The sequence below is a fragment of the Anabrus simplex genome, chromosome 1 (genome assembly GCF_040414725.1).
Source record: "Anabrus simplex isolate iqAnaSimp1 chromosome 1, ASM4041472v1, whole genome shotgun sequence".
In the NCBI taxonomy this organism is placed as follows: domain Eukaryota; kingdom Metazoa; phylum Arthropoda; class Insecta; order Orthoptera; family Tettigoniidae; genus Anabrus; species Anabrus simplex.
In genome coordinates, this window is record NC_090265.1 from 1,560,011,094 (window position 1) to 1,560,024,255 (window position 13,162).

Genomic DNA, 13,162 nt, shown 5'->3' on the forward strand with positions numbered 1-13,162 from the left:
TAGCATTAGAAAAATGGGAGAATTTATTGAAGTCTTTGGTTAAATAGGAAATAATTTTGATGTGCAAGAGAGGTTAAGAAGCCGCGTTCCAACAAAAGTTTACAATCTTGGAAAATCGGATGTAACGGAGTTCTTTGATGGATTTATAATTCATAAGCGAACAGCAAGGATTGTCTAGTATCGAAGAAAGATTCATTTAAAACGTCAACTGCACGAAATAATGCTATTTCGCTAGAAGCAATGATTCTGGTTGCTTTAAGATATGATGCGCAGGCATTTTTTTCATTAACAACGGGGACCACAGACCTTAAATTGCAGTCTCCTTATAATATTATATACCTACTGTAAAATACTGTTCGTGGTATGAATACTGTAATGTGAAGCATAAAAATACTCCTACGTAAGTCGTGTAATACGTCCGCTCTTCATGCGGTACGTGGTGGCTGTGGTCGCTAAAGCGTGAAGTCAGCATCGTCCGAATCCGTGACAAGACGGTTCGAATCTAATTTGTCGAAAATATTTTTACCATCAGAATGTTGACCGGCACGGTAGGAGAGGCGGTGGTATACAATTTCTAATCGCTAGATTATATATTTATAGGATCAGAAAAACAAAGTATTTCATGCTTGGTAGTAAACTTGTAATAGAATAGATTATAGTTAAGAATGTTTCATCGTATCTATTGCCAGCATACCAGCAATAGAAATATTAATGCTATAGGGAGAAGAGTATTATGCATACAGTACGACATATCGCGAACTTGGTTATGTTATAAACGAATATGGAATCAAGCAATACATCTCCAAATAATACATCCTCAGTGGTCTGTCTGCTGGATCCAAGGTTTGTGAGATTGATCCCGGCCGAGGGCGATGGATTTTGATAGGAGATAGATCCCGAGCATGCTTGGAATTTGTTTACTTGAAATTCACATAAATGTTGATTTTCTGAGGAAAGGAATACCGTAGGCCTATTGCTGAAAGACCAGGATTTTAATATTTCAACGTTCCCGTGTGTTCCGTAAGACAATAGACATCAAAAGACACGTATCAGGCCCACGGTACTTGTTTGTGGTAAAGCATGACAGAGAAAAATAAGAAATAAAAGTGCGTTCCAATAAATTGTAGACAGCAATAGGAAGAATTATATGACACAACACTTCGCACAAATGTAAACAATTTATTTATCAGTAAAGCTAATATCCCGCCGAATTTGTTCTTTATTCACTACGTACGATAGCATTAACTCGCCACAAACAGCTGATATTATTACAAAAATGTCGGTCATTGAATTACTTGGCTCTGATTGGCCAATTCCAATCGACCATGCCTTCGACTATTCCTTCAGTGCAGCCAACGTTAGCGCCAACGACAGCTCGCCCGTTTAAACTAAACGAGTGTCAGAAATTGGTGGAGAAAATGGACGCAACTTTAAACTAGGTACTAAAGTTAAACGTGTTTAATTTATACCAGGTTTAACTCGATTTGGAGAAAATGGCCCTGAGTGACCAAAAGTCATGGGAAGACCCTGAATGTAATGTTAATAACGAGTTGCTCCTCCACGAGCCCTCAAAACAGCAGGAATACGGCGAGGCATCGACTCTGCAAGGTGTTGGAATCGTTCTGGAGGGATCTGGACCCACGCATCTTGCACTGCTACCCACAGTTGGTCTTGTGCAGTTGGTGCGGAGTTAATGGAGCGTACGCCAGCATCGATAGCATCCCATAAATGCTCGAGGATCTGGAGGGTCAATCCATGGTCGTAACTTCACTGGAGTGCTCCTCCAACCACCTGCGTGCCACCACAAAGCGGTGGCATGGCGTATTGTCCTGTTGATACATGGCATCTCTATCGGGGTACTCTAGAGCCAGAAAGGGATGCAGGTGGATTGAAACAATGTTCACATAACGACTCTCTGCAGCCGGACAATGGGGCCCAATTGCGACTATGAGAACGCCGCCCAGCTCAAAACTGAGCCACCTCCCGCCTGGACACAACCTTGTTGACCCCCAGGATCCATAGCTTCATGGGGCATACGCCCCACTGTCTCGCGCCCATCAGCTCGCACAACCGGAACGGGGATTCGTCGGACCAAGGTACATAGAATAGAATGTAGGGATCACGGGGGAAATGCACAGTAGCAAAGCAGAGCTGTGACGTCACGCAGGACCCTCGCGTTGTAGCTGCCCTGAATGAGGTAGAGGATAGAGGTAGTTCGATAAGAATCGCTGTGCAAGCAGAAGCTAGGAGCTAATAAAACACGATAGTAATATATCTGTGGTGTATAAGAAACCGTGCGTGTTTATTTTATGTGATAACACGTATGGTTTGTTGTGCCATTGCAGGCTGCACAAATCATAGCAGGCACGCGAAGGGACGAAACATACACTTTCATGTATTCCCTAAAGCCACTGACCTAAATGAATGGTTGCAGTAAGAAGTAATCAAGACATTACTGAAAGCTATCTTTCTCAGCTTCGAAGGTTCGGAAGATTTTATGACCATCCTCTTCCGACAGCTGTGACACAAAGGGTGAAATCATTGCTTCTCAGTCTCAATGCTTCCGAGGCGATAAGAAATTCCAACTGTTCTCCAGAAGATTATGAAACATTACGTCCAAATATGTTATACAGTATGGTACTGATGGGTCGATCAAAACTCTGATATCGTGTACCAGTCTAAGGCCAGCGATGAGTCCACAACATCCTATTCTTTACCGGAGGATGAGCAAGGGTTCGTTAAAAGCCCTTGAAGAGCTAGTGGAACAGCTCAAGGACAGTCGCGAAATCAAGAATCGTGAATAGCTGCTTGAAGACTTCACTGGCTATATAGCTTTTAGGGTAACGAAGAAGAACCTCGATATAGAAAGCGATTATGGAGAGAAAACAGGTCAACGTACAAGGGGTGGAAATTAGATTTCAAAGATGTCTAGAGACAGTTTAATGCAGTCTACAGAGAGATGGTACACCACGGTAGCGCAGATGGAAAAAGAGTTCATTTTTTTTACAATTTGTTTTACGTCGCACCAACACAGATAGATCTTATGGCGACGACGGGATAGGAAAGGGCTAGGAATGAGAAGGAAGCGGCCGTGGCCTTAATTAAGGTACAGCCCCAGCATTTGCCTGGTGTGAAAATGGGAATCCACGGAAAACCATCTTCAGGGCTGCAGACAATGGGGTTCGAACCCACTATCTCCCGGATGCGAGCTCACAGCTCCGCGCCCCTAACCGCACGGCCAACTCGCCCAGTAGTTCAAATTTTACCACGGGAAAGTACTGAAAGAGGCTTCTAACATCACAAACTTTACGGATATCCTGAAGAAAAAATTCCCCGAAATTAATGAGTTTGCAAGTTGCTTCGTGAGAAGCTGTTCTTTTCTTCGAATGAACTTTTTAAACAAAAGTAAGACATACAATACCGATAAAAAAAGAAGAAAAGTAAAGAAATTCCACTGATGCTATATATCAGCGTGTTTGATAATATTTTAAAAAATATCAGCATTACTCTTTTTGTATAATACATCTGTTAATTTTTTATGAACGGCAGTTGTTATGTTGTATATTAAACCAATTCCGACACCTTGGCGTCTCCTTAAACCATAAAAGTAGTTACTGGGACGAAAAGCCAGCAACATAATTATATTTTTCTTTCGACCAACGGCACTCGAACCTGCTAACAACGGTGTCAGACCTTTATTTTAGAAAAGACCAAGTTAGCTACTTATAAGCAATCAACCACTTGGTGACAGCCCTTAATGCAGATCAATTATACGTGATTGATGGGTCGCATGCGGCACGATGCTTATCCACTCGGTCGCTATTGGCACGATAATCGCCGGGTCGCATCTGGCACGTAACACTTCGAACCATACCACACGCACACGCGGCCACTGTTCCTTGATCCATTGCCGATGTTCGCAGGCCCATGCACGTGGTTGGGCTCTGTGTCGAGGAGTCAGCAAAGAGACACGAGTAGAACGTCGGCTGGTGTAGCCTATGCGAGGTAGAATGAGTTCCTGACACCCAACATTCAACTGGGCGGTGGTCTGAGTAGCCCGCCGAGCACCTGGTATGGTTCTGCGGAGGCGACGTGATGTCCGTTCGTTAAACACATGTGGTCTTCCCGTGCGGTTTACGCGGATGGTAATATACTCTCTGGGATACTGAAGATCCATCCTAGACATTGTTTATCTCGGAACCCCGAATTCGCGTGTAATATCCGCAATGATATGACTCATGCGCCGATGATCATCCCATGTTCAAAGTCGGTTAATTCACGATGTGTTACCATCTTCACGACACTGGGGTCTGTGACAGACGGCTCAGCTACGCCCCAACTAGCCGCAACGCTCAGGGTTCATACACGGCACCCCTTCCCGTAACTTTTGGCCACTCAGTGTATTAGCTGCTATGCTATGAAAAACATATTTTATATTTTTAAAAATGTTATCGAAATATGCCCTGTTATGGAGAATGATCCAATAACGGAATAAGAATTCTTGCTAGTTGCTTTACGTCGCACCGACACAGATAGGTCTTATGGTGACTATGGGACAGGAAAGGCCTAGGGACAGGAAGGAAGCGGCCGTAGCCGTACAGCCCCAGCATTCGCCTGGCGTGAAAATAGGATATCACGGAAAACCATCTTCAGGGCTGCCGACAGTGGGGTTCGAACCCACTATCTCCCGGATGCGAGCTCACAGCGGAATAAGAATTAGAAATACATAGTATATTACCAGTCACTGAACCTAGAGAAATATGCGATGATGAGTATTTAAGTCTATCTAGTATAGGCTAATCATATTCATAATGCTATAGGAGTTGCTTTATGCACGTTTGAGTAAAACTGCTGTCTGCATTGTCTCAATGGATATTCCTTGTAAACAGTGTTGCCAACTTACCGGATTTTCCGCTAAATTAGGGGGAATTAGAAGACTGTCGGCGAAGAAATATATAATTTAGCGGACAGCGGAATTTTTGGCGGAATTCTAGATTTATTATAGCGGAATTTAGTTTTTTTAATTCATTTTACGTTTTTTTAAAAAATTGTACTCCAGTCTGTCTCCGAGCTATTCCGTATTTATTGTCAGGGGCTAGCAGTCACATGAGGAAAACATGTAATTTAGATTTGATGTTATGAGATCATGGTATCATAAATTTGTAATGCGTGGGGAAAGGTTACTTATCTTTTAGTTGACGAATGACGACAGATAATGAAACTGCGAGAGAGCAGAGAGTAGCATTTATAATTATGCTATGAAGGAAGACCGTTTAATGAACTGGCCTGTTCTGTGTGTGGTCCTTGAGGTAGGGGATTCACCTAATTTGCACCCGGCAGCAAAATGGCTATAGCTGAGACGGGCAAAGCGTACCCAGCGGCATTCAAAGAGTTCGGCAAACGTTTGATCTCCCTGGCCACTCACTTGCCTAGCAGGGGGTGATTTATGACGACAGTGGGCTTTAAAACGGAAGTTCGCATTCCCCTTCAGAAATCCTCACAACTCTGTTGCCAATGCACCTCTCGTTAAATAGACGTCAGTCTCTTTTTTCAGCTCAGACAATTCACACTTGCTTTGTTCGCTGTTTGAAAGTTTTGGATTATTTCTTTGCTTCGTTAATTAATATTTGTGAAGTGTGTTGCTTTTCATTTCACTTCATGCAGTGATGTGGAGACCATGGGAATCACACCTGGAAATTATACAACCGGGGAGAATGACCAATACCTCGCACAGGCGGCCTCACCTGCTATGCTGAACAGGGGCCTTGGTGGGGGATTGGAAGATTGGAAGGGATAGGCAGGGAAGAGGGAAGGAAGCGGCCGTGGCCCTAAGTTAGGTACCATCCCGGCATTTGCCTGGAGAAGAAGGGGGAAAACACGGAAAACCACTTCCAGGATGGCTGAGGTGGGAATCGAACCCACCTCTCCTCAGTTGACCTCCCGAGGTTGAGTGGACCCCGTTCCAGCCCTCGTACCACTTTTCAAATTTCGTGGCAGAGCTGGGAATCGAATGCGGGCCTCCGGGGGTGGCAGCTAATCACACTAACCACTACACTACAGAGGCGGACAATTATTATTATTATTATTATTATTATTATTATTATTATTATTATTATTATCCCAGTCCCTAGTTCGTGATTTTACTTTTCCTTTGCTGGGCGAGTTGGCCGTGTGGTTAGGGGCGCGCCGCTGTGAGCTTGCATCGGGGAGATAATGGGTTCAAGCCCCACTGTCGGCAGCTCTGAAGATGGTTCTCCGTGGTTTCCCATTTTCACACCAGGAAAATGCTGGGGAAGTACCTTAATTAAGCCTACGGGCACTTCCCACTCCTAGGCCTTTCCTAGCCCATCGTCGCCATAACACCTATCTGTGATGGTGCGACATAAAACAAATTGTAAATAATTGTTGTACTTTTCCTTTCTTTACTGAAAGCGAGACTGATATTAGCAGCATGAAATTACGTATACTATTTCAATAGGCCTACTTTGGTATCAATTTAAGTTTAGTCTTTGTCGAGTTTATTTGCCAATTCCTTCTTCCTGTTTTTTCTTTCTTTCTTTCTTTCTTTCTTTCAACATCTGCGACCACCGCACGTGTTAACCACGAAACAAATTATTCTGCGATATCGGTGTGTGCTGTGGTTCATGATCAAGTTTTTATATTTATATTTTGACTTTAGAATAAATTAAATGTTAACATGTTTACATAATCGACGCAAAATATGACAACCTTGCTTTTGACAGAGCTCACTTGCCTTTTAAACGACACGCGCCTCTTGTGTCCAGAGGAAAGAAACCGACTGACAACCCTCATTATCACTAGGGCGGGCAGAATGACAACCCTCATTATTACCAGGGTGGGCCAAGTTTTGAGATTAGAGGATACCGCGTGGGTATGCTTTGAGCGTCAGGACTATACAAGTTTTAGCTCGCCGGCTCGCAGGCAGGGGGTTAATCCCAGTGAAACTCACAGATCAGGCGAGTGCAGACATTTAATTTTATTATTATTTATTGTTATTTATTATTATTTCTCATTATTTGAGATCGAATTTCTTGGCGGAATTTTAGTGGATTTTTAGTAGTATTTAGAGGATCTTGAAAATATAAGTTGGCAACACTGCTTGTAAATCTAATCAAATACTGTATTTGATCTAATCCATAGATTCCCAACAGAACTGAGCGAGTTGTCTATCGTTTAAGGTTCGTGAAGATGTAAGCTTGCATTCGAGATACAATGGATTTGAGCCCCACTGTCGGCAGTTCTGACGATGGTTCTCCGAAGATCAACCAATTTCCATAATAAGTAGGCCTGACTGCTACACCCCTTTTCGTATCCCACTGTTCAAATTATTTCTACACAAATTCATCTATATTCTGATGCAAAGATCTTTATTCTCGACTTGAGAGGTCAAATGGCATTATCCCAGAATTTGTGATACACGTTCAGGCACTCCTTTACAGATGTAAATCTAAGAATAAAAAAAAATACCATTTTCTGAAATCCCTCTGTAATATAGCGATAGCGGATAGCGAACGTGAACTTTTAAAAATCAAAATTAAGAATTGTCGCATTTTGAAAAACATAATGTGGAATTTAATTTCATTATCTCACTGATAATTCTTGGCATTTACATAGTTATTCTTCGGTATTCTATATAGCGAATCCGTATTAATTAATAATGTTACTGGTTTTACCTCCCACTAACTACATTTTAATGGTTTTCGGAGAGGCCAAGGTCCAGGAATTTTGTCCGAAAGAGTTCTTAAATGTGCCGGCACCGAGCTCGATAATTGCAGTCGCTTAAGTGCGGCCAGTATTCAGTAATCGGGAGATAGTGGGTTCGAGCCCCATTGTCGGCAACCCTGAAGATGGTTTTCCGTGGTTTCCCATTTTCAGACCAGGCAAATGCCGGGGCTGTACCTTAATTAAGGCCACGGACGCTTCCTTCTACTTCCTAGGGCTTTCCTATCCCATCGTCGCAGTAAGACCTATCTGTGTCGGTGCGATGTAAAGCAAATAGCAATAAATAAATAAATAAATAAATAAATAAATAAATAAATAAATAAATAAATAAATAAATAAATAAATAAATAAATAAATAAATAAATGTGCCAGTAAGTCTACCAACACGAGGCTGACGTATTTGAGAGCCTTTAAATACCGCCGGACGGAGCCAGGATTGATAATGATGATGATGATGCTTGTTGTTTAAAGGGGCCTAACATCTAAGGTCATCGGCCCCTAACGGTACGAGATGGAGGACATGATATGTTCATTAACATTGACTAGAATTTAAAACAAATAAAGATGAACAATGATATTATTATTATTATTTGCTGTACGTCCCACTACGGCATTCGGTGACGCCGAGGTACCGGAATTTAGTCCCGCAGTTCTTTTCACGTGCCAGTAAATCTACCGACACGAGGCTGACGTTTTTGAGCACCTTCAAATACCACCGGACTGAGCTAAGATCAAACCTGCTAAGTTGGGCTCGAAGGCCAGCGCTCTATCGCCTGTGCTAATCAGTCTTGAGAATCCTTATTAATGTTAACACATTCTTATATATGTCAGTTTCATACTGTGCTACAGAATGTCCTGCTGCAAATGCTAAGTGCCAAGAAGGTTGGATTAATGTGACGTAAAAACTAATAACATTACCCCAAGTACCAAGAAATAAAATTTGATTACGATTGTTGTTTTAGGGGCCTAACATCTAGGTAATAATAATAATAATAATAATAATAATAATAATAATAATAATAATAATAATAATAATAATAATAATAATTTCGTGTGACTATTTCTAGCCGAGTGCAGCCCTTGTAAAGCATATCCTCCGATGAGGGTGGGCGGCATTTGCGATGTGTAGGTTAACTGCGTGTTACTGTGGTGGAGGATAGTGTTATGTGTGGTGTGTGAGTTGCAGGGATGATGGAGACAGCACAAACACCCAGCCCCTGGGCCACTGGAATTAACTAAGGAAGGTTAAAATACCCGACCGGGAATTGAACCCGGGACCCTCTGAACCGAAGACCAGTACGCTGACCATTCAGCCAACGAGTTGGACAACATCTACGTGATCGGCCCAGAAACGAAAGTCTATAAAAGACTGACATTAAATGTCAAACAATAATTAAGTTTGGTAGTAAATAAATGCAAGGCACAATTCTTGCCAGATAGACACACCTGTACACGCACTAAGATCTGTAATATAATGGATACATGCAAGCGAGATCCTTTTTGCCAGATGTCCACTTGGAAGTCTACAGTAATTTGCTCGTTAAATTAGATGAATATCTAATGTTCTGATTCATACCAAATCTCGACCACCAAAAAAGTAAATAAATACTTTATCCGCAAATTACTGCGGCAATCGAACATTTCACTACAGTACGAGTAAAAACAATTTTGATATTATTTATCGACACGAACAAATTTCTTTTGTCTTAGACGCCTGAAACTCCTCCTACCCAGGAAGTTCCGTAAGTATGTCGTCATAGCTGTGCCGGCGAATTCTGGCCTTGTTCCTATACGTTTAACATTTATGTGAGGGAGGAGGGTATATAAGTATAAATAGCGTACTTCTAAGTAGGACTCTTCCATTTTCCACGGTTCATCAGGCCTGAAGTGTTTAATATACCCTACCTTACGTCCCGCCTATGACAGCTTCCTCCTTGATAGGCAACCATCCACACAGTACAGAAAAACTGCATTGGGTGGGCCGATATCAGGGCTGGCGCAAACCCAGACAAACACACCCTCGTCGTATATGCTGTATGCTATTGCTGGTTAGCAGATATTGAAATGTCATGTGGTTGGCGTGACGACATCCTCAGTCGAACTGCTTTAATTCTGCTAAATCTCGCATCAGCCAACTCTTAAGTTGGCCTCACCCCTCAGCCAAGAATGAAAATCCTTGTACTGATCAGGATTCGAACCCAGATCCTCCAGGTAAGAGGCAGATACTCTACCCTTACACCACGACCGTCTAGATAACCTTCCTAAAAATACAGAAAAGGTGGCTTGCTTTAGCCGGTCCGAAATTGATAAGAGAGTCAGTCCTCTTAACAGAGACCCAATGTATTCAGTATAATGAAAGGGAAGTCAGGGCTCGGTCAAACATGCACTAGTTAAAAGTACCTATTTATTAATACATTACCATCCTCCCTCAGGTGGATGTTAAAAGTCTAAGAAAAAGTAAATGTGTTCATGACGAATGTGTTTCACTATCTGAACACAAAATCTTGGCTAGATCCCAATTTCATATTTGCAGGTACCTATCCCAAAAAGAACTAAATCAAACCACATGAAGCTATAGGTTTGTATTTTCATAGTTACTTAATTTGTTTAGAATAGGAATGCGAGTCTGACCGTTACCGTTCAAGATTGGATAGCCACTCATCTCACTTCGCGAGTCTAGGCGAACCCATTCATGGACTTCAAATTTCCAATTCCTTCTTTTGTTGTTCTATTTTAGTAGCTTCGGACATCAGTCAATGGCCACGGATTGTACCTATAGCCTACGTGAACATCCAGGATTCAAAATATATATATTTGTATGATCGAGAATGGCAGCATGTACCTCATGTCAACCCATAGTAGAACTGAATGTTGACTCCTTAACTATTAGGTCAAAGAGGTGGATAAAATAATGTTATTGGTTTTATAGCACGTCCCCTAACTAATTAAACGGTTTTCGGAAACGCAGGGGTGCCGGATTTTTTCCTCGTACCTGTACGAGTTTCTTTTACGTACCAGGAAATCTACCGAGAGGCTGGCGTATTTGGGCACCTTCTCATACCACCGGACTGAGCTAGGATCGAACCACCAACTTGCTGTCAGTAGGTTAGCGCTCAACCGTCTGAGCCATTCAGCCTGGCTCAGAGATGTGGTCAGCTGTCTCAGTTCCCGGCCGATTATTTTCCAACCCTGGTCCCAATATTTACAAATGCACACATCAGTGCAGACTGCAGCCACTGTATTGGCAAGCTACAGTATGTCTGGCTTTACACAAAGTATGGGAAGTGAGCAAGTGAGGGTAGTTATCTTTGTGTAAAATATCACTGATATCAAAATCATAAATTTCTTTACAATGTCCTTATTAAGAGGTCTTCACTCGGGTACAACCTCCAATGTCTTATTTACGAAATCGCTGAAAAACGAGATTTCAATTTGTAACTGTCGTACTTTTCAGTATTAATAAGCATCCCCTGATCGAACCAAGAACAATCACAATGCTCTCTGTCCGTAGCCATAGCACCGTGTTGGCGTGACCTCCTCTGCTTCCACGAGTTTTACTTGAAATCTTTAAATAGTGAACTTAACCATTGTTTTCTAGGTTTTCCCCGAAATTCTCTTTCTTCGCAATATACCGTACAACTGTATACATAACAGTATACTTATTAATACACGCATTACCTTCAATTACTATGAAGAAACTTAAGAGTATCCAACCCTCGGGAACGCAGCTATAAAAGTATCTAATTCTTATTCATACACGCATTACCGTCAATATCTATTAAGAAATTTAACAGTATCCAACCCTTAGGAACGGAGCTATAAAAGGATCTTACGGCCTTCCGGGCTAAAGACAGGTAATGGAAATGAAGTCGTGTTATTCCTGAAAGTAAAGGAGAAAATTACTCTACACCTACTTTCTTGATAATAAATGGCGATGTCTCTTTAGTATATAAAATTAAATAAATAAACAAATGGGATGCAATTTTCTTCTCTCGTCCCATCCTTCAAAACTGGCGCTAGGATGTCCAAAACCTTATGGGGAATGTAGAACTTTTTTACAGTTTGCTAAAGAAAGATGAATTTATTACGATGTACTGTACACATTTTTTTCAAACACACTGAATCAACGGAGTGATTATCAGGATGCACACTTGAAGATACAGAGATTTCTCACGCCAAATATAACACCTGTCCTACATTCATTTCACTAAACGTACAGGTGACACAAAACTATAGAAGCTGAAGAGAAGATAATACACTATATATAATTTACGTACCTATAAGGCACACCGAAGCATTAATGAACATGTTCACTTCGTTTTACTTTCACTTGTGAACTAATCCACTATATCCACCATTACGTTGCGCACTCGATTGCCACCACACCACCGAAACACGACAACCAGACAACCACTGACTACTCACTCAAGGTTTACGCACTTGTTATGCTAGTAGTAGCTCCCCGCCCCCACCAATTCAAATGATTCACAACACGATTCACATTTTTCTCTACAGAGGACGCTGGTCGCAAACATGGCGCTTTAAATTCCATGGTTTCGCGAACGCAATGAGGGGTTGTGAAAAATACAGTTAGACATTTACATCTTGCAAGATATTTTGTAGTGGAGCAAAACTTACGTCTTCATAGAATAAACTTCAATTTTCAACACAGATATATTCCAAAGATCATTTTTTTTTTTTTCAAAATAAAAGCAATATACTATGAACTATTACTGCTCTCTATGGAGTCGTACGAATACTACGTGTATTTTCGATTGTCAATTTTATGTTGTCCATTAGAGATGGGAATAACGGACATTTTTAAATCACAGTTATAACTGTGATTGCTACTTTTCAGTATCTGTTATTTTTACCTGTGATTTGATAACAGTTAGTAACAACAGGTTACCTTCAACATAATTTTTGTAATGTATTTAGGCCACTCCCATAATATCATTTGAAGATATTATGATATATTTTATTTATTCACATGGATCGAATAAAAATGATAGCAATGGAATGGAAATTAATGTCTTACTGCACGAGAACATTTTAGGCATCCAATAATAATAATAACAACAATAATATATGAGAATATCGTCATAAATCAAACATTGCTGATAGTGTTTACTTATAGGTACCGGTAATAAACATAAAACCTGCCCACTGCCTTTAGATATTTCTCTTGCAATCTCCTCGTATGCTGACGTGCTTTTAATTCTATTGTGGTAATCTATGGAGCCCACTGGATATATAGCAGCCAGGGATGTGCCTCCTACTTAGCAGTTAATACGCAGTTACGCACATAACATTCTCCGGCTATGAAGACGAAGCCATTTTTGTTGTTTATATTCCCAGCATGCTTAGCGGCGTAGAGCGCACCGCTAATACTCATATTTCATTTGTCAATTCTGTCAAA

General features: G+C 41.3%; 1 protein-coding gene across 1 annotated transcript in view; it reads right to left on the reverse strand.

Moving 5' to 3' along the window:
* crb (crumbs) overlaps nt 1-12,140 on the reverse strand; it is a 625,965-nt gene extending 613,825 nt beyond the window's left edge. The window contains exon 1 of the mRNA XM_067138875.2: nt 12,021-12,140. Within this exon, the coding sequence (XP_066994976.2) occupies nt 12,021-12,051 (31 nt within the window). The 5' untranslated portion in view covers nt 12,052-12,140. The remainder of the gene's footprint in view (nt 1-12,020) is intronic.
* Between the last annotated feature and the right edge of the window lie 1,022 nt (nt 12,141-13,162).